Below are 27,822 nucleotides of genomic sequence, written 5' to 3'. Positions count from 1 at the left end.
GCGCAGCCATCTGCAAAAGCTGCGGGAAAAAGGGCCACTATGCGGTGGTGTGCCGGTCCTGCGTGGTCGCCGCCGTCCCGGGAGAACAGGGAGCCCTACAAGCAGTCTATGCCTCCCAACCCCCCCAGCACGCCATGTGCGACCCGCAGACGCCGCCATTTTGGGTCCCGACCACCACGGTCCCGCGAGAACTGGGAGCCCTGCACGCCGCCTACGCTCCCCAACCCCCCTCCCCGCAGTCCATGTACGACCCGCCGCCGGCGCTCCCGATTTGGGTGCCGGCCAACACTCTCCACGGAGAGGAGGGGGTTTTTCGCATCCCGAACGCCACCCTCACCCCCGTCCCGCGCCCCACACCTGACCCGCCGGCGCCACCTACCTTGACCCCGACCACCGCTGTCCCCGGCGAGGGAGCTCCGCACGGTCCCAGCGCTCGCGGCCCCACGACTGACCCGCCGGCGCCGCCGACCTGGGCCCTCACCCCCGTCCCGCGCCCCACGCCTGACCCGCCGGCCTGGGCCCCGACCACCGCTGTCCCCGCCGAGGGAGCTCCGCGCGGTCCCAGCGCTCGCGGCCCCACGACTGACCCGCCGGCGCCGCCGACCTGGGCCCTCACCCCCGTCCCGCGCCCCACGCCTGACCCGCCGGCGCCACCTACCTTGACCCCGACCACCGCTGTCCCCGGCGAGGGAGCTCCGCACGGTCCCAGCGCTTGCGGCCCCACGACTGACCCACCGGCGCCGCCGACCTGGGCCCTCACCCCCGTCCCACGCCTGACCCGCCGGCCTGGGCCCCGACCACCGCTGTCCCCGCCGAGGGAGCTCCGCGCGGTCCCAGCGCTCGCGGCCCCACGACTGACCCGCCGGCGCCGACGACCTGGGCCCTCACCCCCGTCCCACGCCTGACCCGCCGGCGCCGCCGACCTGGGCCCTCACCCCCGTCCCGCGCCCCACGCCTGACCCGCCGGCGCAACTTACCTGGACCCCGATCACCGCTGTCCCCGGCGAGGGAGCTCCTCACGGTCCCAGCTCTCGCGGTACTGACCCGCCGGCCTGGGCCCCGACCACCGCTGTCCCCGGCGAGGGAGCTCCGCGCGGTCCTAGCGCCCGCGGCCCTGGCGCTCGCAGTCAAGGAACTCCGCGCGGTCCTAGCGCCCGCGGCCCGGGCGCTCGCAATGCAGGAACTCCGCGCGGTCCTAGCGCCCCCCCAGACCCCCCCAGCACACCATGTGCGACCCGCAGACACCGCCATTTTGGGTCCCGACCACCACGAGGGGAGGAGGGGCCCCGCCATCTTGGACCGCCCCCGACCTGTACGACGCATGGGGCGGCCATTTTGTCCACCCCCGACGCCATCTTGTGACCCCTCAGCCACGGGCGATGTATGGGGGTGGCCATTTTGCCCATCCACGACGCCATCTTGGACGGCAACAACGGACCCCACCCCACTACTACAACCACGGCTCGCTTCGGTTACACTCGATCAGGCTCGGCCCCGGACTCTCCAGACGACGACGACAACGGTCCTAATTAACGGCCACGAGACGCCATGCCTAGTCGACTCCGGGAGCATGGAAAGTTTTATACATCCCGACACGGTAAGACGCTATTCCTTAACTACTTCCCCAGCGCACAAAAGATTTGCCTAGCTGCAGGATCCCACTCCGTACAGATCCAGGGATTCTGCATAGTTACCCTAACGGTACAGGGGAGGGAATTCAAAAACTACAAACTTAACGTCCTTCCCCAACTCTGTGCCCCCACCTTGTTGGGCTTAGATTTTCAATGTAACCTACAGAGCCTTACGTTTAAATTCGGCGGCCCCATACCCCCACTCACTATCTGCGGCCTCGCCACCCTCAAGGTTCAACCCCGTCCTTGTTTGCGAACCTCACCCCGGATTGCAAACCCGTCGCCACTAGGAGCAGACGGTACAGCGCCCAGGACCGGACCTTCATTCGCTCCGAAGTCCAGCGGCTACTAAAGGAGGGCATAATCCAGGCCAGCAATAGTCCCTGGAGAGCGCAGGTGGTAGTAGTGAAGACAGGGGAGAAACAAAGGATGGTCATTTACTATAGCCAGACCATCAACAGGTACACACAACTAGACGCGTACCCTCTCCCCCGCATATCCGACATGGTCAATCGGATTGCCCAGTATAAAGTCTTCTCCACCGTGGACCTCAAGTCCGCCTACCATCAGCTCCCCATCCGCCCAAGTGACCGCAAGTACACAGCCTTCGAGGCAGACGGGCGGTTATACCATTTCCTACGGGTCCCTTTTGGCGTCACAAACGGCGTCTCGGTCTTCCAACGGGAAATGGACCGAATGGTTGATCAACATGGGTTACGGGCCACGTTCCCGTACCTCGGCACTGTAACCATCTGCGGCCACGATCAGCAGGACCACGACGCCAACCTCCAAAAATTCCTCCAGACTGCCAAAGCCTTGAACCTCACGTACAACGAGGACAAGTGCGTTTTTAGCACCGATCGGCTAGCCATTCTGGGCTACATAGTGCGCAATGGGATAATAGGCCCCGACCCCGAACGTATGCGCGCACTCATGGAATTTCCCCTCCCGCACTGCCCAAAAGCCCTGAAACGCTGCCTGGGGTTCTTTTCATACTGCGCCCAGTGGGTCCCCCAGTACGCAGACAAGGCCAGACCCCTAATACAGACCACGACTTTCCCGCTGTCGACAGAGGCTTGCCAGGCTTTCAGCCGCATCAAAGTGGACATCGCAAAGGCCACGATGCGCGCCATCGACGAGTCCCTCCCCTTCCAGGTCGAGAGCGACGCCTCTGACGTAGCTCTAGCGGCTACCCTTAACCAAGCGGGCAGACCCGTGGCCTTCTTCTCCCGAACCCTCCACGCCTCAGAAATCCGCCACTCCTCAGTGGAAAAGGAAGCCCAAGCCATAGTGGAAGCTGTGCGACATTGGAGGCATTACCTAGCCGGCAGGAGATTCACTCTCCTCACTGACCAACGGTCGGTAGCCTTCATATTCAGCGGGGCAAGATCAAGAACGACAAGATCTTGCGGTGGAGGATCGAACTCTCCACCTTCAACTATGAGATCTTGTACCGGCCCGGAAAGCTGAACGAGCCGTCCGATGCCCTATCCCGCGGGACATGTGCCAACGCACAAATTGACCACCTCCAAGCCCTCCACGAGGACCTCTGCCACCCGGGGGTCACTCGGTTTTACCACTTCATCAAGTCCCGCAATCTCCCATACTCCTTAGAGGAGGTCCGTACAGTCACAAGAGACTGCCACATCTGCGCAGAATGCAAACCGCATTTTTTCAGGCCAGATGGAGCGCACCTGATTAAGGCTTCCCGCCCCTTTGAACGCCTCAGTCTCGATTTCAAAGGGCCCCTCCCCTCCACCGACCGCAACGCGTATTTCCTTAATGTAGTGGACGAATACTCCCGCTTCCCTTTTGCCATTCCCTGCTCCGACATGACCGCGGCCACAGTCATTAAAGCCCTGAACAGCATCTTCACGCTGTTCGGTTACCCCGCATACGTCCACAGCGACAGGGGGTCCTCTTTCATGAGTGACGAGCTGCGCCAGTTCCTGCTCAGCAAGGGCATAGCTTCAAGCAGGACGACCAGCTACAACCCCCGGGGGAACGGGCAAGTAGAAAGGGAGAACGGCACGGTCTGGAAGGCCGTCCTACTGGCCCTACGGTCCAGGGATCTCCCAGTTTCACGGTGGCAGGAGGTCCTCCCGGACGCTCTCCATTCCATCCGGTCGTTATTATGTACGAGCACTAATCAAACGCCTCACGAGCGTCTCCTTGTCTTCCCTAGGAGGTCCTCCTCTGGAACGTCGCTGCCGACCTGGCTGGCGGCCCCAGGACCCATCCTGCTCCGAAAGCACGTGCGGGCACATAAGGCGGACCCGTTGGTCGAAAGGGTTCACCTCCTCCACGCAAACCCCCAGTACGCCTACGTGGAGTACCCCGACGGCCGACAGGACACGGTCTCCCTGCGGGATCTGGCGCCCGCCGGCACCACGCACACACCCCCGACACCATCAACCCAACCGCCCCCCTTCCTGCCACCGCCGCACCCCGCGACCGCCCCCTTCCCAGGAGGATCAGTCCCCCTCCCCTTTGCACCGACAGCTGAAACCGTGCGCTTCCGGAGGCGACAACGCTGGTACAAGCACCACCACCACCGCCGGGGCCGAGGCGATCGACACGGACGACCAGACCGCCCGACCGACTCGTGGCGTCGATGTAAAACAAAGATGGACTGTCCAATGAACATTTTGTTTTTCCTATATCCTCTGTAAATAGTTGTAACAGGACGATACTGTCCAATACTGTACTACCATGTAACTGTTCTATCCTCCCAGGACCAGCCCTGTAAACTCTTACCACCATACGAAGCATCACCCCGCCGGGTTCATTTTTGACAAGGGGTGAATGTGGTAGTATGTATTGGGGGTCATGTGGGACTGGAAGCCCTAATATCATTGGCTGACAGATCCCGGGTCCTGGTTGGCCGTTGACCTCATACTCCGCCCTGAAGGCGAAGTATAAGAAGCCGGTGCCTTCCCCCGCAGGCCAGTTTACTATCGGGCTGCTGGGGAACAGACACGCTTAATAAATCCTCATCGACTTCACTCTATTCGTCTCACGGAGTCTTTGTGCGCCACAGACAGCACAATCCAAACCCGTGATGTCTACCACTTAGAAGAAGAAGGGCAGCAGATGCATGGGAACATCACTGCCTGCAAGTTTTCCTCCAAACCCCACACTGTCCTTACTTGGAACTATTTCGCCATTCCTTGACTGTCACTGGGTCAAAATCCTGAAACTCCCTTCCTAGCGCACTATAGGTGTACCTACACTGCATAGACTGCAGTTGTTCGGGAAGATGGCCCATCACCACTTTCTCAAAAGCAATTAGGGATGGGCAATAAGTGCTGGCCTAGCCAGTGGCATCCATAAGCCATGAAATAGAAAAAATGTAAAAGTGTTGTTGCAAACTTTTGGTTGGCTATTAATTAGTAATTTCCTCTGTTTGTTTAACCTTTGCTCTAGAGTCGCCAGGTATCTTTATGATATCGCCACGAGGTTCAAGTTCAAGTAATGATCAATAACTCAACACACCAATTAGTAAGATTCAAATCAAAACACATTTATTATACACAGTAAATCACGACTCATGCATAAACTCTACTTTCTAGATTATTCCTATCACTAAAAGGCCTATACTTAGCTTCGGACTGGCCCACCAGGTCAGGGGAACAAATGGCCTTTCGTTCAGGTCCTGAGTCTGCAGGATTCAAAAGCTGGTATGGACTTGTAGCTAGGAGCGCCTATCTCGTAGCGAGCGTTGACTGGAGACTTACTTGCTTGATGCGGCAGCTTAGACAGGTCACTCTCACGGGTTGATTCAAGTTGCTGAGTGACCCTGCCAAAGAAGGCCGATTTGAACTTGGAGGCTTTACTTTATAGTCCCCAGGGGCTTCCCGCCCTTCGGGGCGGACCCCATGCCTGGTTCCAAATGATTGGACTGCGTTCCGATCATTTGGATCGATTTCTCCAATACTGGAGTTGTTCCCTGATCACTGGCGGTCCCTAAATGTCCGTTGGCCTTCCTTTTTCTTGGCTCCTGCTGGCGCCGAGGAGTCTGGCTTGGCTTTATTCACCTTGAGTGTTGCAATTGTGCCTTGGAGTTGCTCATTACTATGCAGGTGGCTGCTCGTTTCAGTGCTGTTTGGTTTTTGCAAGTTTCAATACACATGATTTCTGCACTTGCTCAATTTTGCCTGCGTTGGCTGAATTTCCCTTCAGTCTTTGCGGTTCTCCATTTTAAGTCGGGAAGTGGCCAACCCAGGTGGCCACAGTGTGACCTAAGTGGCTGAAAATATGGCAGAAAGATGACAAAATAATTTCTGACAATTTCAGTAACAGATGTGCAGTTGTAGGGCGAGAGACAAAAGATGTTATGGGTCATAAGCAGAATACATGATCAAATATTATAGAATTCAATATCGGTAAATGTGGGGTGGTATATAATGATTATACTTTGAACAGGCAAAAGCTGGATGATGTGGAAGAGATGAGGGTTTTGAGACTTCAGCGATACCAGACCTTTAAAATGTTATGGTTAAATGTTAAATTTTTTAACTTACATACTGCGGCTTTATTATTGAGTGTTCTGAGCATAGCACAGAGCAACTGGTATGACAGGGAGCAGAGCATGCATATCATTGGTCCTTGCACCCACATGATGAATGACACATGAACAGTCATGCGGTCACTGTAGATAAATGAGCTGTCTGGAAATGGACACACTTGGATGAACACAATCATTTTTATTGTCTTATTAAGATTGCTATTGAGTGCTGTTGTTGAAATTTTCCTATAATCCTGTAAAGTCCATAGGAGCTCTGCTGGGACTGTCAATCTGAATTGGATGCATTGTGTTCAGATTAATATGACAAATTTCTGTCACTGTGCAAGTTCACAAGTCCATTCTTTCTTTCAGATGATGTTCCACCATATTTTAAGACTGAGCCAGGGCCACCACAGATTCACTTGGAGGGGAATCGCCTGGTCTTAACATGCCTGGCAGAGGGAAGTTGGCCACTTGAATTTAAATGGTTACGAAATGACACAACTATCACAGCGTTCTCCAGTGAATACAGGTAATGGAAGAGAACACTATTCTGTAGTTGAAATCAGCAAAACTTCTGTTTTTTGGATATTCAAACAGGGTGTGTTCACTTGACCTGAAAGCATACTTGTTGACCAGTTTTATTACTGATTCTGCATCGATGTTAAGCATTTTCAGATATGAATTGACACAAAATTTGCAATATAATTTGGCAATCTAATTGATCATATTGCAGACTACATTACTACCCGTTGCCACATTGTTCCAGATAAACTTGCAATTCAAATTGATTGATCAGATTAATTCATCCAGCACCCATTAATAAACCAGTCCGATTGATTATCTCCAACAGCATCCTTGAATACTACAAAATAACAGAAAGTGCTGGAAAAACCCAGCAGGCCTGGTAGCATCTGTGAAGAGAGAAGCAGAGTTAAGATGTTGAATCCAACATGAGTATTTTTTGGAATGAAGAGAGGTAGAAATGTGATGGGTTTCATGTTGAAAAGGTGGGAGGGTCAGGTGGATCAAAAGTGAAGGCCTGGGATAGGTTAGGGGGCAGGAGAGATTAATTAACAGATATATCAAGGATGAAAAGGCAAAGAGGGTGGTATTGTTTGTAGTAAAGAAGTAAAGCACTCGTCCAGAGTAAGTGTTAATGGCAATAAAGAACTGTCTGAAATCAGAAACAGAAAGCGAATACTGTTCCTGAATCAGGTGCCATATTTTGTAGACTTGTCACAATGAGGTGACTTGGTTCAATCTTCTGTGGGTATGTCCTATTGAAGCCAAGTTAACTCCAAAACAGACTCAAATTATTTCCTGCCGCCAGAGCTGGCTAATCATTCGACAATTGATGATCAGGGATTGCACTCCATAATCTCATAATCTTACGTGTTAAATAATTTCCCCGCTCCATTTTTTACATCTCTTCTGTAACTTGGAGCAGGAATTAGGCAAGTGTGGACCAAGGCAGGTAGTAGACTAGCCTGACTGTGGCATAGTGAGGCTGTGGCAAGGTGAGGTTTGGGTGATTTTAAGTCCTGTGACTCATCTGTGTGTCTCAAGTCAGTTGCTAACTTGAAACTTACACGAAGGGCAACTGGATGGCGGGTGAATCAAAATATCAAAGTAACTGGAGGCTGCCATTGGGGATTGGAGGAACAGTTCGCAAAGATTAAAACCATCACTTTAATTGTGTATCTGTGTCCCCTTGTTCTAGATTCCTTAATCATTGAAACAGTCTATTTCTACTTAATCTCTACAACCCCTTCATAATTTTAAACATTTTTATCATATCACCCTAATATCTCCTCTGTTCTGTTGAAAACAGCTTTAATTTTCCAAGTTCTCGTACCCGACAGCTTCCAGCGAATCTGCAGAGTCCTCCCTATTAATCTTTTCTATATAGTGGAGTAAAAACTGTACTTTGTACTCTTGCTCTGTACCACCAACGTTTTCTGTTTTTTTGCTTGTTTTATTGAGCTAGCTACATGGCCTTGTATGTGTGAATGCCTTCATCTTATTTGATCCACTGTGTCTCCTTTACAGAGGTGTGTGAACTCCATTGTATTTCAATTCTGGAATAATGGCTAATACAAATGCTACTGATAAGTGATCACAAGTTCAAACTTGCTTCCCCGACTGCATGTTTATGTGAAAACGATTTTGAGTTTATTGGAAACACGCAAGATCCATTCAAATTCAAGAATTTTCATGTGGTGAAATGATTCTGCCAACATATTAAAATCCATTTGTGACTCATTATTGAATCTCAAGTAACCTAATATGTAAACCAGACAAAGCATTACAAAGGGCAGAAACAAAATAAAATTACTTAATTTTGCGAGTGGAAAAGTAGTAATTTGTTATAGAACAAAAAATGGAAAGTTATTCGTTTCTGTTCAGGTTAATCCTTGTCCAGATTAATTCCATGGACTAAGCTAAGCATTTCTTTTTATCCAAGGTATGTTATTCCATCCCTCCAGCGCTCCGACACTGGGTTTTACCAGTGTGTGGTGCGGAACAGACGTGGAGCACTTTTACAGAGGAAGACACAAGTACAAGTAGCATGTAAGTGGATGTAATTTTTTCCACCATGATGCATACTATATAAGTTGTAGATCTCGACAATTCCTTTTGCTTTAAATTATAAGCAACATCTTTTAAAAAAAAATAGTTTACTTGACTGTACCATCTATTGGAACAATAGCAATAATACTGCGGCAGATAACCTCCGAGAGTGTGTACAAGATATTTTTTTAGACCAGTACATCGATGAACCAACTGGGGAACCGGCTATCCTAGATTTGGTAATGTGCAATGAGAAGGGCTAACTTATAAACTTGTGGTGCGGGGTCCTTCAGGGAAGAGTGACCATAATATGATAGAATTCTTCATTAGGGTTGCAAGTGAAGTAGTCCAATCCAAAACTAGGGTCCTAAATCTAAACAAAGGAAACTACGAAGGTATGAGGGATGAGTTGGCTATGATAGATTGGGAACTTCACTAAAAGGCATGATGGTGCATAGACAATGGCTAATATTTAATGAATGAATGCATGCTTTGCAACAGTTATATATCGCTTAGTGGCACAAAAACACAACAGGAAAAATCGGCCCAACCATGGCTAACAAAATAAATTAAGGATATTATTAGATCCAAAGAGGAATCAAATAAAGTTGCTACAAAGACCGAGGATTGGAGCAGTTTAGAATTCAGCAAAGGAGGACCGAGAGATTAATTAAGAGGGGAAAATAGAGTGCGAGAGTAAATTTGTAAGGTACAAAAACTTATGTAAATATGCAAAAAGAGAAAGATTAGTGAAGACAAATGTAGGTTCCTTACAGTCCAAAATGGAAGAATTTATAATGGATAACAAGCAAATGGTAGAGAAATTAAACTGCTATTTCATTTCTGTCTTCACCGAACAAGACACAAATAACTTCCCGGAAATGCAAGGGAAGTCAGGGTCCAGTGAGAAGGAGGAATTGAAGGAACTTGGTATTAGTGGAAAAAAAGTGCTGGAGAAATTAATGGGACTGAAAGCCGATGAATCCTCATGGCCTGATAATATACACACCAGGGTATTAAGGGAGGCCATAGAAATAATGAAAGCGTTGGTTGGCTCCTTCCAAAATTCTGTTGATTGTGAAACCATCCCGGCAGATTGGAAGGTGGCAAATGTAAATCAACTGATAACTGTTTAAAAAAGGAGGGAGGGATGAAACAAGGAATTTTATAGACTAGTTAGCCTAATGGCAGTAGGAAAGAAAATGCTGGAATCGATTATAAAGAATGTAATAACTTAGATTATATCAACGGCTTTACACACAGTCAACATGGCTGTGTGAAAGAGAAACCTTGTTTGACAAACCTGCTGGAGTTTTTGAGGACGTAACTAGTAGAATAGATAGAGTGAAATCTAGTGGATGTGGTGTATTTAGATTTTCAGAAGGCTTTGATAAGAAATCCCATTTTAGGAGTTAGTGCGAAAATTAAAGCACAGGGAGAGAAGTAATATATTGGCATAGACTGAGAATTGTTTAGCAGACAGGAAACATAGAATAGGAATAAACTGGTCCTTTTCGGAGTGGGGGCGGTGACGATTGGGCCCCAGCTATTCACAATACACATCAATGATCTGGATGAGAGAACCAAATGTAATATTTCCATATTTGCTGAAGAAATAAATCTGGGTAGGAATATGAATGGTGAGGAGGATTTATAAAGACATCAAGGTTTTAGCCATGTTGAGTGAGTGGGCAAATACATAGCAGATGCAGTGTAACGTGGATAAGTGTGAAGTTATCTACTTTGGGAGGGAAACCAGAATGGCATGGTATTATTTAAATCTGGGTTTCTCAAACTGCGGGTTGTGACCCGTGGGTGGGGTGAACGTGGGTATCGGCAGGGTTGCAGTGCATTTGATCGCAGCATTCCTGATTGCGGGAGAACCACCCAATGGCCGCAATCGGCTTTTAAATTGAGCATGCCGGTCGCGGTCTGCTTTCAAATGGAATAGTGCAGCCTTACAGCCAGAGGCGGAGGCAGAGAGCAGGCCATGCACCCCGGAATGTACACTGATGTCACACACCCTGTACATCTGTGTTTATGGTGCAAAATCACGGAGGAGAGATTCCTCCATTTTCTAGCTGCGAGCAACCAAGGCAACAGAACTGTGAAGAATTGAAAATGGATCATTTTGATATAAGGAAGAGGAGGCCAGAAACACAAACAAAGATCTCACAATTGAATCTGCTGGAGAGAGCTACTCAGGAGAATCCACGGCAGGACAAAGCAGTGCTAGTGTTATCTCTACATAGAGCTTCAGGGCCTCTGGTGAACAGCCAACAAAGAAAAAACTGAAATCGGGAATAAAGCAGTATAAAGATGATGGCTTTGTTAATTGCACCAGTGATAATCAGGATGCAAAGCCCATGTGTGTTATATGCAGGGAAGTACTGGCAAATGAGAGTTTAAAAACCATCAAAAATCAACAGGTATTTGAAAATTTAGCATGGTAAGTTCGAGGACAACCCTCTTAATTTTTTTCAAAGGACGCAGTGAACATAAATCATCAACTGAAGTCCTTAGCGGAAATGTAACGTTGAATGCCATGCCCAATTAGCCTCTTACAGGCTAAAGAGAAAATACCCCACACTGTAGCAGAGATTAATTCACGCTGAAGCATTAGACATGGCTCGTACGGTCCTAGATGATCAGCTGAAAAACTGAAATGCATGCCATTTAGTGATAACACAGTGGCTTGCTGAATTTAGATGCCCAGCTTATTTTTTGTTTAAAGTCAACACAGGAGTTCTCAATACAACTTGATGAAAATACAGATGTTTCCAATTGTGCAACCTTGTTAGTTTACGTTAGGTATGTTTGACACAATAAATTTGTTGAGGATTTTCTGTGCTGCCTGATATTGCCAACCAGCACAACTGGTGCAGAGATTTTTGAAACATTGAATAGGTACGTGGTTGGAAATTGTGGGCTGGACTGGATTCATTGCAGAGGAATCACAAGCGTTGGAGCAGCCAACATAATTGGGAAAAACAGCAGAGTTATAATAGGGATTAAGGAGGCAGCTGGTCAGAACATTGTTTGGAATCATTGTTTTATTTACTGTGAGGCATTGACATCGAAAGGAATTCCATCTGATCTTGAAGTGGTGTTGAAAGGAATTGTGGGAGTTGTGAATTTCATAAAACGCAGCGCACTTAATGCGAGGTCTTTTGAGGCTCTGTGATCCTATATGGGGGCCAAGCACAGACACAGGTAGTTTAGCTGTCAAGGGGTCGAGTGCTTGTCAGAGTTTACGAATTGAGGTATGAAATCCACACATTCATCCTTGAGAAATTGTCCCCTCTGGCTGATTCGTTTGGTGATGAAACTTGGATGCTAACTGTATCTTACCTTGTAGACATATTTTCGATGCTAAACAAACTGAACCTCAAATTGCAAGAGAAGGATGATGATTGCTCTCAGTACTGTGAAGAATAAGATGCTTTCCAAAAGTCACTGAAAGTTTGGCAAGTGAGAGTACAAAGCCAAAACTACAACATGTTCCCCGCACTGCTACGACACAACAAAGAAATCAGTGTTAGTAAGGGAACTGTCAATAGAATGGCAAACGTTATTTAGCCACATCTGGCTGTGCTGATGAACAGTTTTTGTCGCTACTTTCCAGAGAAGAAGTTTCTGATTTTGAAAGGGAAGAGGTGGATGAAAAATCCTTTGGAGTTTGGGACCCCAGAGTCCATTATTTACTTACAGCTGACCCCAAATGAAGAGACTGTACTTCTGCACCTCACCTGTGACAGCAAATTAAAAACACAGTACATGAGGCTGTCAGCATTCTGGAGTTGTGTTTCCGAGGAGTATCCAGTGCTGAGTAAAATGAGCATTTTGTTGCTCTCGCGCTTCACAACGACCAACATGTATGAGGCTGGATTTTCCGTCCTCGCAAAGCTGAAGACAGCATAAAGGAAACTGCTGAACTATGCATCTGATGTACGCATTGCCCTTTCCTCCTGTGAACCTGGAGTGAGATTGTGAGGACCATGCAGGCTCACTTGCTGCATTAGAATCATGGAATCCCTTCAGCGCAGCGCATGGAATCTGCACCGACCCTCTGAAAGAGTACTTCACCAAGCTCATTCCCCTGCCCTATCCCATTAATCCCTTAATCTAACCTACACGTCTTTTTGGACACCTGTGTTGGTGGACACCCAATGACAGTGGATCTGAAGGTCACACTGCCCTCATATTTTGTGCATCCGAATATTTCTGTGGGGGACCTAAGAAGAGTGTCCCAATCAGCTGTCTATAGCTGCGTCAAGCTCGTAACTGATGCTCTGTTCAGACAGTTCCACACATTCACCTTTTACTGGACGACCAATTCAGGCTGAGCGGGTCAGAGGCTTTTGCAGCAATTGCAGGGTTCTCCTGCATCCAGCGTGCTATTGACTACCCATGTGGTCATCAAGGTTCCAGTGGGTCAGCCCGGTGCCTTTGTGAATAGGATGGGTTATCATTCTATGAATGCACGATTGTATGCGACCACAGGACCCAGATTCAGAAAGTCTGTACGAGGTACTCTAGTGACTCCCATGATGCATTCCTACTGTGACACTCCCAGGTGCCCAAGCTGTTTGTGGCTCCAGCTCTGCTGGTTAGTTGTTTGCTGGGTGACAAAGGGTATCCATTAAAACGATTGTTCTCAATGCTACTCCGCACCCTAAGACAGAGGCAGAAGGGATGTACAATCAGAGTCATCTCTCTACAAGGGCAGTGGTCAAGAGGACAATAGGGCAACTGAAGACGAGTTTCCGCTGCCAGTAGTCCCTGCCATTTCCACCAGAGCGCATGTTGTTTATTGTCGTGGGATGCTGTGCTCTGCACAATCTGGCACTGGCAAGGGGAGACCCACTCGAGGATGAGGACACTGAGGCAGCGCCACACACCTCAGAGGAAGACTGCACAGATGTATCTGATGAGGATCCCAGGTCGGTAGAATGACGAGGCAGCCTTGATGAACTTTCAAGGCTGCCGTATCATTCGTTCAACGTTACTTCAGCTCGGATGCCAAGGCTTGGCTTCCATCTCATTCCTCGGGCATTGCCTTCTTAACACTAATTTCTAAGAAGGCAATACCATAACCCCAATGTCATGCCTCTCCCTCTGTAACAAAGTTTGCCGTCCAATATAAAGCTCTGATGAGGCCTGCACCTAACATGAATGACACTCAGGTCATTGCAACACAATACTTCTTGATATCTTTAGCAGATTTGCAAACAAAGAACAGAACATGAAATGGTTGGCACAGTTACACAGAAACTAAACATTACTTTGATGAAATGAACAGAAGCCACTCACGAAAACTTATCCTGTGCTCACTGTGCCTTAAACTTAGGCTAGTGAGTGCTATGTCTTGGTGTGCTTCTAAGGGAGAAACTGATATTATTAGGAACATTCTCCCTAAATGCATGTGCAAGTATGACAGTAGCTTGCCTCAATGGACATATGCCTCATTGGGGTATTGTGAGTAGCCAATCAATGAGAATTCTGGATTTGTCCTTTTTGGGATGCCACAAAATACTTGCCCCCAGTCCTCATCTGAACTCTGACCATTCTTCGACACCTGTACCTCTCCAACAGCTGTGCCGCTCCGACACCTATGGACCCTCCTCCCCGCTCATCTTACAAATCCAAGGCGTCCATCTCAAACGTGAATAGGATCATTATGTTGGATCATGATGCTGGACACCCACCAAGGCCATTGCGCTAGAACGTACACAAATGGCGCATTATGGCTACTCTACTGAACGTTAACAAGTGCATTCATTAGTCTAATCTTTTTTTAAAAAATATTTTATTGAAAATTTTTGGCCAACCATCACAGTACATTGTGTATCCTTTACACAGTAATATAACCATATAAATAACAATGGCCAGTTTTATAAACAAGAAATAAATAATATATAAACAAAAACAAAACTAAATGGCAACTGCCTTGTCCCAGATAAATATTCTCCAAAAATATGTTTAAACAGTCCAATATACAATTATCTATAACAACAACCTATACATCATATACTTATATATTAACATCCCTGAGAATCCCTCTGGTCCCCCGGGGCTGCTGCTGCTGCTGTCTTCTTTTCCATTCATAGAACATACATAGAAAATACAGCACAGAACAGGCCCTTCGGCCCACGATGTTGTGCCGAACCTTTGTCCTAGATTAATCATAGATTATCATTGAATTTACAGTGCAGAAGGAGGCCATTCGGCCCTTTGAGTCTGCACCAGCTCTTGGAAAGAGCACCCTACCCAAACTCAACACCTCCACCCAACACCAAGGGCAATTTGGACATTAAGGGCAATTTATCATTGGCCAATTCACCTAACCCGCACACCTTTGGACTGTGGGAGGAAACCGAAGCACCCGGAGGAAACCCACGCAGACACGGGGAGGACGTGCAGACTCCGCACAGACAATGACCCAAGCCGGAATCGAACCTGGGACCATGGATCTGTGAAGCAATTGTGCTATCCACAATGCTACCGTGCTGCCCTTAAGAACAAATAAATCTACACTATATCATTTTCCTGTAATCTCATGTACCTATCCAACAGCTGCTTGAAGGTCCCTAATGTTTCCGACTCAACTACTTCCACAGGCAGTTCTATCTCATTCCCTCTATCTTTCTGTGAGGTATTCGACGAACGGTTGCCACCGCCTGGTGAACCCTTGAGCCGATCCCCTTAGGACGAACTTAATCCGTTCCAGCTTTATAAACCCTGCCATGTCATTTATCCAGGTCTCCACACCCGGGGGCTTGGCTTCCTTCCACATCAACAGTATCCTGCGCCGGGCTACTAGGGACGCAAAGGCCAAAACATCGGCCTCTCTCGCCTCCTGCACTCCCGGCTCTTCTGCAACCCCAAATATAGCCAACCCCCAGCTTGGTTCGACCTGGACCCCCACTACCTTCGAAAGCACCTTTGTCACCCCCACCCAAAACCCCTGTAGTGCCGGACATGACCAGAACATGTGGGTGTGATTCGCTGGGCTTTTCGAGCATCTCGCACACCTATCCTCTACTCCAAAAAATTTGCTAAGCCGTGTTCCAGTCATATGCGCCCTGTGTAACACCTTAAATTGTATCAGGCCTAGCCTGGCACACGAGGACGATGAGTTTACCCTATTTAGGGCATCAGCCCACAGCCCCTCCTCAATCTCCTCCCCCAGCTCTTCTTCCCATTTCCCTTTCAGCTCGTCTACCATAATCTCCCCCTCGTCTCTCATCTCCCTATATATGTCTGACACCTTGCCGTCCCCCACCCATGTCTTTGAGATCACTCTGTCCTGCACCTCCTGCGTCGGGAGCTGCGGGAATTCCCTCACCTGTTGCCTCGTAAAAGCCCTCAGTTGCATATACCGGAATGCATTCCCTTGGGGCAACACATATTTTTCCGTCAGCGCTCCCAGACTTGCAAACGTCCCATCTACAAACAGATCTCTCAATTGTGTTACTCCTGCTCTTTGCCATGTTCCAAATCCCCCATCCATTCTCCCCGGAGCAAACCTATGATTATTTCTTATCGGGGACCACACCGAGGCTCCCGTCTTTCCCCGATGCCGTCTCCACTGCCCCCAAATTTTCAGAGTAGCCACCACCACCGGGCTTGTGGTGTATTTCATCGGTGAGAACGGCAACGGCGCCGTCACCATGGCTTGTAGGCAAGTCCCCCTACAGGACGCCTTCTCCAATCTCTTCCACGCCGCTCCCTCCTCTTCTCCCATCCACTTACATACCATTGAGATGTCGGCGGCCCAGTAGTACTCACTTAGGTTCGGTAGCGCCAGCACCGCCCCTATCCCTACTACGCTGCAAAAATCCCTTCCTCACTCTCGGGGTCTTCCCGGCCCACACAAAACTCATGATACTCTTCTCAATCCTTTTGAAAAAAGCCTTCGTGATCACCACCGGGAGGCACTGAAACACAAAGAGGTATCTCGGGAGGACCACCATTTTCACCGCTTGTACCCTCCCTGCCAGAGACAGGGATACCATGTCCCATCTCTTGAAGTCCTCCTCCATCTGTTCCACCAACCGCGTTAAGTTTAACCTATGCAATGTACCCCAATTCTTGGCTATCTGGATCCCCAAGTAGCGAAAGTCCCTTGTTACCTTCCTCAGCGGTAAGTCCTCTATTTCTCTGCTCTGCTCCCCTGGATGCACCACAAACAGCTCACTTTTCCCCATGTTCAGCTTATATCCTGAAATTTCTCCAAACTCCCCAAGTATCTGCATTATCTCTGGCATCCCCTCCGCCGGGTCCGCCACATACAACAACAAATCGTCTGCATACAGAGATACCCGGTGTTCTTCTCCTCCCCTGAGTACTCCCCTCCACTTCCTGGAACCCCTCAATGCTATTGCCAGGGGCTCAATCGCCGGTGCAAACAATAATGGGGACAGAGGACATCCCTGCCTCGTCCCCCTATGGAGCCGAAAATACGCAGACCCCCGTCCATTCGTGACCACGCTCGCGATCGGGGCCCTATACTGCAGCTGTACCCATCTAATATACTCATCTCCAAAGCCAAATCTCCTCAACACCTCCCACAAATAATCCCACTCCACTCTATCAAATGCTTTCTCGGCATCCATCGCCACCACTATCTCCGCTTCCCCCTCTGGTGGGGGCATCATCATTACCCCTAGCAACCTCCGTATATTCGTATTCAGCTGTCTCCCCTTCACAAACCCAGTTTGGTCCTCATGGAATACCCCCGGGACACAATCCTCTATCCTCATTGCCATTACCTTGGCCAGAATCTTAGCGTCTACATCTAGGAGGGAAATAGGTCTATAGGACCCGCATTGCAGCGGGTCTTTTTCCTTCTTTAGGAGAAGCGATATCGTTGCCTCTGACACAGTCGGGGGCAGCTGTCCTCTTTCCTTCGCCTCATTAAAGGTTCTCATAAGTATCGGGGCAAGCAAGTCCACATATTTCCTATAAAATTCGACTGGAATTCCATCCGGTCCCGGAGCCTTCCCCGCCTGCATACTCCTAATTCCTTTCACTACTTCCTCTATCTCGATCTGTGTTCCCAGTCCCACCCTCTCCAGCTCCTCCACCTTAGGAAATTCCAGCTGGTCCAGGAAGCACATCATTCTCTCCTTCCCATCCGGGGGCTGAGCTTTGTATAATCTTTTATAGAATGCCTTGAACACTCCATTCACTCTCTCCGCTCCCCGCTCTATCTCTCCTTCCTCATCCCTCACTCCCCCTATTTCCCTTGCTGCTCCCCTTTTCCTCAATTGATGGGCCAGCAACCTGCTCGCCTTCTCCCCATACTCATACTGTACACCCTGTGCCTTCCTCCACTGTGCTTCTGCAGTACCCGTTGTCAGCAAGTCAAATTCTACGTGTAACCTTTGCCTTTCCCTGTACAGTCCCTCCTCCGGTGCCTCCGCTAATTGCCTGTCCACCCTCAGAAGTTCCTGCAACAACCGCTCCCGTTCCCTACTCTCCTGCTTTCCTTTATGTGCCCTTATTGATATCAGCTCCCCTCTAACCACTGCCTTCAGCGCCTCCCAGACCACTCCCACCTGGACCTCCCCGTTATCATTGAGTTCCAAGTATTTTTCAATGCACCCCCTCACCCTTAGACACACCCCTTCATCTGCCATTCGTCCCATATCCATTCTCCAGGGTGGACGCCCTTCTGTTTCTTCCCCTATCTCCATGCCTACCCAATGTGGAGCGTGATCCGAAATGGCTATAGCCGTATACTCCGTCCCCCTCACCTTCGGGATCAACGCCCTTCCCAAAACAAAAAAAGACTGTTCGCGAATAAACTTTGTGGACATAGGAGAAAAACAAAAACTCCTTACTCCTAGGTCTACTAAATCTCCACTGGTCTACTCCTCCCATCTGCTCCATAAAATCTTTAAGCACCTTGGCTGCAGCCGGCCTCCTTCCAGTCCTGGATCAGCCCTGTCCAGCCCTGGCTCCAGCACCGTATTAAAATCTCCCCCCATTACCAACTTTCCCACCTCTCGGTCCGGGATGCGTCCTAGCATGCGCCTCATAAAATTGGCATCATCCCAATTCGGGGCATATACGTTTACCAAGACCATCGCCTCCCCCTGTAATTTGCCACTCACCATCACGTATCTGCCCCCGCTATCCGCCACTATGGTCTTTGCCTCAAACATAACCCGCTTCCCCACTAGTATAGCCACCCCCCTGTTTTTCGCATCTAGCCCCGAATGAAACACCTGCCCCACCCATCCTTTGCGTAGTCTAACCTGATCTATAAGTTTCAAGTGTGTCTCTTGTAACATAACCACGTCTGCCTTAAGTTTCTTAAGGTGTGCGAGTACTCGTGCCCTCTTTATCGGCCCGTTCAGCCCTCTCACATTCCATGTGATCAACCGGGTTGGGGGGCTTTTTACCCCCCCCTCCCCTTGTCGATTAGCCATCCCCTTTTTCAGCTCCTCACCCGGTTCCCACGCAGCTGTGTCCCCCCCAGGCAGTGCCCCCCCGCCCACCCCACTCCATTCCGGCTCCCCCCTCTCCCCAGCAGCAGCAACCCAGTAACTACCCCCTCCCACCCCCCCCCCCCCGCTAGATCCCCCACTAGCGTAGTTACACCCCCCATGTTGCTCCCAGAGGTCAGCAAACTCTGGCTGACCTCGGCTTCCCCCCGTGACTTCGGCTCGCACCGTGCGACGCCCCCTCCTTCCTGCTTCCCTATTCCCGCCATGATTATCATAGCGTGGGAACAAAGCCCGCGCTTCCCTTTTGGCCCCGCCCTCCATGGCCAACGCCCCATCTCCTCCACCTCCCTTCCTCCCTCCACCACCACCTGTGGAAGAGAGAAAAGTTACCGCATCGCAGGATTAATAACATAAAACTCCTCTTTCCCCCCTCTTCGCCCCCCATACTCGCCCCACCACTTTGTTTCAAACGTTCTTTTTTAATAACCCGCTTATTCCAGCTTTTCTTCCACAATAAAAGTCCACGCCTCATCCGCCGTCTCAAAGTAGTGGGGCCCCCCTTGATATGTGACCCACAGTCTTGCCGGTTGCAGCATTCCAAATTTTATCTTCTTTTTGTGAAGCACCGCCTTGGCCCGATTAAAGCTCGCCCTCCTTCTCGCCACCTCCGCACTCCAGTCTTGATATAAGCGGATCACCGCGTTCTCCCACCTACTGCTCCGAGTTTTCTTTGCCCATCTAAGGACCATCTCTCTGTCCTTAAAACGGAGGAATCTCACCACTATGGCTCTAGGAATTTCTCCTGCTCTCGGTCCTCGCGCCATCACTCGGTATGCTCCCTCCACCTCCAGCGGACCCGCCGGGGCCTCCGCTCCCATTAACGAGTGCAGCATCGTGCTCACATATGCCCCGACGTCTGCTCCTTCTGCACCTTCAGGAAGACCAAGAATCCTTAAATTATTCCTCCTCGCGTTATTCTCCAGCACCTCCAGTCTTTCCACACATCGTTTATGGTGTGCCTCGTGCATCTCCGCCTTCACCACCAGGCCCTGTATATCGTCCTCGTTCTCGGCAGCCTTTGCCTTCACGACCCGTAGCTCCTGCTCCTGGGTCTTTTGCTCCTCCTTTAGCCCTTCGATTGCCTGTAATATCGGGGCCAACAGCTCCTTCTTCATTTCCTTTTTAAGTTCTTCCACGCAACATTTCAAAAACTCTTGTTGTTCAGTGCCCCATGTTAAACTGCCACCTTCCGTCGCCATCTTGGTTCTTACTTGCCTTCCTTGCCGCTGCTCCAAAGGATCCACTGCAATCTGGCCACTTCCCTCTCCTTTTTCCATCCATTTCCAGGGGGGATTCCCTTCTGGTTTACCGCACAGTGCTTCTAGCCGTTAAAATTGCCGTTGGGGCTCTTATTAAGAGCCCAAAAGTCCGTTCCACCGGGAGCTGCCGAAACATGCGACTTAGCTGGTCATCGCCGCACCCGGAAGTCCCATTAGTCTAATCTTTAACCGCTGCATCGTTCCAGCCTTGCAAGCCTCCCCCAGAACACCAGCTTGCAGTGGCCATTAGCCTGGGACTCCTCACCTTCCATTCACACAAGCTGATTTGCCAGATCTCCCATCCTGGAAGATGATCCTCTCGCCCCTGAACACCATAAATTATGCCCACCCTCTAAGATAGCTATACTTAGCTCTATGCCAAGTTGGTACTCAACCCTTGCAGAGCGTGGACGATTATTGTATGGTTTGTGACATTGGATCCATGTGCAGCACACCACATCATGCCCCTTCACCTGTGCAGATGCTTCCGTCCAAGCCCTTTCATCTGGTGGAGTGGCCTCATCTTCCCATCCCACAGCATGAGTATTTCACTCCGGGCACTGACTGCCTTCACTAAAGCACGCAGGCTGTTGTCTTAGAATCGAGGGGCTGAATGCCCACCTGCAATGACAGCCCATCTGCCTTCCTCAACGGATGCTGAGGCCATCACTTGTGCCAAATTTTCCACTCCTCCCAAACCCCTTGGTAGTCACCCGGTAGCTTATACCCCCTCCAGTTCACATTCGACGAGGCATTTACCACGCTCCTGCTCTCGTTGGCAGTGCTGCACCAATGTCCAACCAAGTTTGCTGGTCCTTAATTGGCCAGGCAATGTGAAATTACGTCGTTCTGACATTTGCAGGTGGAAAGTGGACACTGCGGCCGCTTTTAGGCATGCTGCTCATGCATGTTCGACGAGCGCAAACTTCAGATCTAAAGTTTATTTTCTGACGAAAGGTTGTAATTGGAGTTACTTTGGAGAAGATTGGTTGAAACCAAGTGCAAAGTATCAGGGTATACCGTTGTTCTGTGAAATTGCACCTTATGATCAATGGAGGAATGAAGTGGAGATGTGGACACGGATTGCGTCCTTACAGAAAAAAAGCCAGGCATGTCCTTGGCACTTTCACATCCCACCAGAAGCTGGATCAGGTACAAAATATTTCAGAGCTAGAGGTTCATCAGTTGGACACTGAGGAAGGTTTGGACAACAACTTAAAATTCATGGATAAAATTTATAAGAAAGGTGATGTGTTAAATGCACATGGGGTATGGTTTGACTGTAATAAATTTATAAGTACGGACAGTTTTTCAATAGAAGAAAAAAGAAAATTGAATCTTGCGAGACGTCATGATCTAGATCTTGCCCTCGCTGTTTCATTGAAGTCGCCTCTTATTCTCCTAAACTCCAGTGGATACAAGCATAGCCGGTCCAATATTTCCTCATAAGACAGCCCATCCATTCCTGGTATTAGTTTAGCAAACCTTCTCTGAACTGCATCTAGTGCATTTACATCCTTCCTTAAATAAAGAGACCAATATTGTACACAGTAATCCAGATGTGGTCTCACCAGTGTTCTGTGCAAGCGAAGCATTATCTCCTCACTTTTTTATTCAATCCCCCTCGCAATAAAAAATGACATGCTATTAGCTTTCCTAATTATTTGCTGCACCTGCATACTAAACTTTTGCGATTTATGCATTAGGAGGCACTGAACCCTCTGAATCTCAGAGCTCTGCAATCTCTCACCAATATGCTTCTTTTTTATTCTTCCTGCCAAAATTACAGAGATTAGAGTGCCCAGTGTCTCTTTAAGGGGCTGTCAATTATTTTTTTTATTTTATTGGTTTTTCAAAGAATATAAATAGGGGACAGCTGAGGCACTGGGGGATGAAATGAGAAGTATGAAAAACTCTGTGTCTTAGTTTTGACTTCACAAACTGGCTTGGATTTTATTAACATTGGTGGTGGAGGGAGTGAATGTTTATAATGGTCGATGGGGTGCAAATCAAGTGGGCTGATTTGTCCTGGATGGTGTTGAACTTCTTGAGTGTTGTTGACGCTGCACTTTTCCAGGCAAGTGGAAACTTCTATCACACTCAAGATTTGTACCTTGTGGATGGTGGAGAGGCCCTGAGGAGCCAGGAGGTGAGTTACTCGCCGCAGAATTCACACTTCTGACCTGATCTTGCAGCTGCATTATTTAAATAGCTGGTCCAATGAAGTTCCTGGTCAGTGGTCACTCCTGGAATGTGGATGGTGGGGGAATTCCGTGATGATAATGGCATTAACTATCAGTAGGTGCTGTTTAAATGTTCACTTGTTGGAGATGATCATTGGCCAGCACTTGTCTGGTGTGAATGTGACTTGCCCAAGCATGAATTATGTATAGATCGATTCTTCTTCCGTGATCGCTCGCTAACGAGTGTGATTATTCACCTGAGAAACTCTGTGTTACTGATCACGGATTTTGTGGATCCTTGCATAACTGATGAGCCCGATCCTCGAGTCGCATCATTGAACTCACACTTGCCGGTTGTTTCCGGGAGGTGGGATTGGTCCTTGGACTCTCGATCGCTGGTATTCCTTTCGCAGGCTCATTTTCTAAGCCTCCTCTTGCCGTTGGGTGTCCTTGAAGAATTGTGCCCTTTCAATCAGGAGGTTCATCCAAATAGGTCTTTTCCAAGCAAGGGTCTCCCAGGCATTGAAGTCTATATTGCCTTTCTTGAGGTAAGCCTTCAGAGTGTCTTTGTAATACATCCTTTGACCTCCTCTTGTTCGAGAGCCTTCCTTGAGCTTGGCAAAGAAGATTTGCTTTGGCAGTTAAGACACTAAAGCACATAGCCAGCCCAGTGGAGTTGGTTTTGTATGATCATGGCCTCCATGCTGATGCTGCTGACTCCTTCAAAGTCCCTGATGTTCGTATATCTGTCCTCCCAGCTGATGCAGAGAATCTGTCTCAACCAGCTTTAATGGTACGTCTCTATGGCCTTCAGGTTGTGTCTGTAGGTAGTCCAAGTTTCTGAGCCATCGAGAAAAGTTGGGAGGACGACTGCCTTGAACAAGAGGATTTTAGTGTCAGGGTGAATGTCGCGGTTGTCAAAGATGCTCGTCCTTAGGCGGCCGAAGGAGGCGCTCATGGATTGGATACGACATTGGATCTCCGCATCGATATCAGCCTTAGATGAGAGGTGGCTCCCCAGGTCGGGGAAATGTTCCATGTTTGGTAGAGTTTCTCCATTGATCTTGATGAAGGGAGAGACCGGATCTTGCCCTGGGCTTGTTATTGAAGAACTTTGGCATGCTGTTGAAGAACTTTAGTCTTCTTGAGGGTGATTCTTCGGTGTGCTTCCGCGAAGGTGTCAAGCATGGCTTGGAGATTGTCTTCTGTGAGAGTCAAGTTGGCAGTGGCATCCGCATCCTAAAGTTCCATGAGCGATGTCAGTGTAATTTTCTTATTGGAGTTCAAGCTATTGAGGTTGAAAATTCTCTGTCCAACCTGAAGACAATGTCCACTCCACTGGGAAGCTTGTTCTTGACAAGGTGAAGGATGGTGGCCATGAAGATGGACAAAAAAGTGGGTGTGATGACACATCACTGCTTGACTCAGTCTTGACCTTGAAGGTTTCTGTCTTATTTTCGGCGGTGAATACTGTTGCTGACACCTTGTCATGGAGGACTCCATCTAACCATCCAAGCCTCTATCAGCTGTCCATTGTGCCCTAGCCTCATTCTCCAGCCAGACCTCAACCCTTGCTCTCCCTCCACCTCTTCCCCGCTCCTCATCTGATCCTTTGCCCGTTCTCTATTCGACATCCCTCCATCCCCAATTCTCCATCCAAGCTTCTGCTGTAGCTCTCCATCCATCTGGACCCGTGCTTTACTAGGCTCTGGACCTGTTCTCCAAATAACCTGCATAAGATCTCCATCAAAATCCATCCTACCCAGCTTTCCATCCAGAGCCTACTTTCAACTCTATCTCCAAACTCCAACTCTACTCTCTCTCCAATCCCCAACCCACACTCTGCCTCTAGTCTTTTTGCCTCGCTTTCCTCCTCAGCCTACGTTCAGCTCTCGCTAAAAACCTCATGCCCTCTCTGTCATCCTCCAGATCCTACTGCCCTCTCTCCTTACCGTTTTCAGTCCTTCCTTGACCCTGCTTTACATCTGGAGTGCAATTGGATGTTGAACAATTGGAGCTGCTCATTATTGATCCGAAATGCTTCCTGCTGCTGACCTAGACATTTGTTCTGATTGATTGAGTTGGCCACACTGCCAGGTCTCCTTGACATAGACACCTGGATCTTGCGGTCACTGGCAAAACAGATGCAAGCACGGTTGGTGAAATAGAAAGCAATGAAGTTCGAACATGGTGGAATAGACAAATAGAAAGACTCAGGAGGCCAGGCCTCAGATGTTTAAGGTCGATGGTGACTCTTCAATAGAATCAATTCTCTTTCCAGACCTGATCTTTATCATTCTTGATGAAGTGTCATTATCGACTACGGATGTTAACTCGCTTTCTCTTCTGTTGCATCACCTTGGGCAAGTGTGTGGTCAATTCCAGCGCCGTGTGCACCGGATTCACAACATAAGTGAATTAACCAATAATTCTTATAAAAATTCCCGAAATCTTTTGAACTTGGCTGTCCAATAATTATAGTCACCAGGTTTGTAGGTTGAACACAATTACTGTTTATTTATAACCAGATTAATTGTGAAATAAGCAACAAATGCAGTTGGTTAAATATTAAGTACCTAACTTCCACTGTAACTTCCCTCCCCCTGTCATGATATTCAAACATACATCATAACACACACACATAATGATAGACAGACCAACAGACCAATTAGCACACATAACACGACAGCCAATCACAGACAAGAGCAGACACAGTATAAGACAAGAAACACGGCACCTCCTGGCCAGTCCATCTGGAGACAGCACAGGGCCAGGACCGCATTAGCAAGATACTCACACAGCACAACGTGCTGAGTACCAAATCAGATGTGTAATTAGTTATTTGGAATAAAACTGCGTTGTACCAGTCGCAACCGTGTTGGTTCGTCTGTACCTCAGAGCACCCAACACCTCATGGTACCAGTGAGTGAATCGATACCTACCGGCAAATCTGCCATCCTGAGCCATGGACACCCGCAACAAACCGCAGCCGTTGCAAGTCGCTGGGAACCTGGGCACAAATTGGAAGCTCTTCAAGCAGCGATTCGAACTGTTCATGCAAGCCAATGAAAAACAGTGCGCCTCGGACGAAACAAAGATTGCCATGCTCCTCACTACCGCAGGTCAGCACGCCATCGATGTATACAACTCCTTGGTGTTCGCGGAAGGCGAGAACAAATCTAAGTATGACAAGGTCCTCCTCAAACTCGACAAGCACTTCAACGTTGAGGTCAATGAAAGCTTTGAGAGATATGTCTTTCAGCAGCGCCTGCAAGGTAAGGATGAGCTCTTTCAGTCCTTCCTGACGCACCTCCGCATACTCGCGCAGTCCTGCGGTTACGACACCACCTCAGAGTCCATGATCCGGGACAAGATCGTTTTTGGCGTTGCCTCCAGTGGCCTACGCCAGCAGCTTCTAAAAATTAAAGGCCTGACCTTAGCATCTGCAGTTGAAGCCTGTGTCCTGAATGAAAATGCGACCAGCCGCTATGCCCAATTTCAGGCGACCAAATCGGCATGGAGGGGATCCCACGCGATCGAATCGGCAAGCCAGGCTGCCCACGAGGCCGAACGCATCCAGGCAATCGGGTTTCTCCCGGCCCGCGGCCCGGACGAGGGCGGCCGTTTCGCGCGCTTTTTGAGGCCTCCTGCGTTTGTGCGCGCCAAAACCTACGGCAACACTGAGGGACGTGCTGCGCAGGCCGCCCGACGCAAGACCGAACTGCGCATGCGCAGTGGCGTAACGGACGCCAAGACGTCATGACGTGCGGCAACTGTGGAGCTGCACATTTAAAAGGGCAATGTCCTGCAAAAACCCGACAATGCCTACGCTGTGGCAAGATGGGCCACTACGCTGCCTACTGTCGAGCGGCTCAACCTGTTGATCTTCCACATCTCCGACAACCTCGCAGGAACGTGCGGACCATTCAGCCTCCACATCACACCATCCAAACCGACGACACAGATGACTAAGACGCCTTCTGGGTTGCGGTCATTGATGCGAACCGGGTCAACACCATCAATCCGGGCGATGAATGGAGTGCCACCCTAACGGTCAACCGATCGACGATCACTTTCCGCCTGGACACTGGCGCCTCCGCCAACCTCATAGCATGGTCAGCCTTCTATGCCATGAAGGTCAGACCACCAATCCAGCCATCCCGGTGCAAGATGGTCGACTACAACGGGAACGTTATCCCGGCCATGGGATCCTGCCAGCTCCAGGTGACACACACGGCCACACTCTCGTTCGAGATAGTTGGCTCATTGAAGGACTCCCTGCTGGGCGCACAGGCATGTAAGGCTCTCCACCTTGTGCAACAAATTCTCTCTCTCTCCAGACGGCACGTCTGACTTCCCGGATGCAGAGTTCTACGCACAGCTCCAATCGCTCCTCGCCCACAACCAGGAGGCATTCGAAGGCATGGGAACACTGCCATACACCTACCGAATTAGCCTCAAACCGGACGCCATCCCGGTCGTTCACGCACCTCGCAGGGTTCCTGCGCCACTTAAAGACCGCCTCAAGCAGCAGCTGCAGGATCTCCAGGACCAAGGGGTCCTATCCAGGGTCACGGAGCCCACGCCGTGGGTCAGCTCCATGGTGTGTGTCAAGAAGCCCTCTGGCGAGCTCCGCATCTGTATAGACCCCAAAGACCTCAATAATAATATTATGAGGGAACATTATCCCATACCCAAACGGGAGGAGATCACCAGTGAAATGGCCCAGGCGAAAATATTCACGAAACTGGATGCTTCTAAAGGATTTTGGCAGATCCAACTGGACCCGCCCAGCCGAAAGCTATGTACCTTCAACACCCCTTTCGGCAGACTCTGCTACAACCGGATGCCATTTGGCATCATCTCGGCATCCGAGGTCTTCCATAGAATCATGGAGCATATGATGGAAGGCATCGAAGGGGTGCGCGTATATGTGGATGATGTCATCATCTGGTCCACCACACCGCAGGAGCACATACATCGTCTCCAACGCGTTTTTGCCCGCATACGGGAAAACGGCCTGCGCCTCAACTGAGCCAAGTGCTCCTTTGGCCAGACCGAGTTGAAGTTCCTGGGGGACCATATCTCGCGGTCAGGGGTCCGTCCGGATGCAGACAAGTTGAGCGCCATCACAGCCATGCCGCAGCCGGC

The 27,822-nt window shown here is 49.4% G+C and overlaps 1 protein-coding gene across 1 annotated transcript in view; it reads left to right on the top strand.

Annotated features, from left to right (window-relative positions):
• LOC140393472 (uncharacterized) overlaps positions 1-27,822 on the top strand; it is a 470,184-nt gene that overhangs the window by 414,825 nt on the left and 27,537 nt on the right. The window contains exons 2-3 of the mRNA XM_072479800.1: positions 6,511-6,670; positions 8,606-8,712. Coding sequence (XP_072335901.1) covers positions 6,511-6,670; positions 8,606-8,712 — 267 coding nt within the window. The remainder of the gene's footprint in view (positions 1-6,510; positions 6,671-8,605; positions 8,713-27,822) is intronic.

Source organism: Scyliorhinus torazame, chromosome 17 (assembly GCF_047496885.1).
Source record: "Scyliorhinus torazame isolate Kashiwa2021f chromosome 17, sScyTor2.1, whole genome shotgun sequence".
In the NCBI taxonomy this organism is placed as follows: domain Eukaryota; kingdom Metazoa; phylum Chordata; class Chondrichthyes; order Carcharhiniformes; family Scyliorhinidae; genus Scyliorhinus; species Scyliorhinus torazame.
The sequence above is the reverse complement of the archived record's forward strand: the minus strand, read 5'-3'. Positions and strand labels throughout refer to the sequence as shown.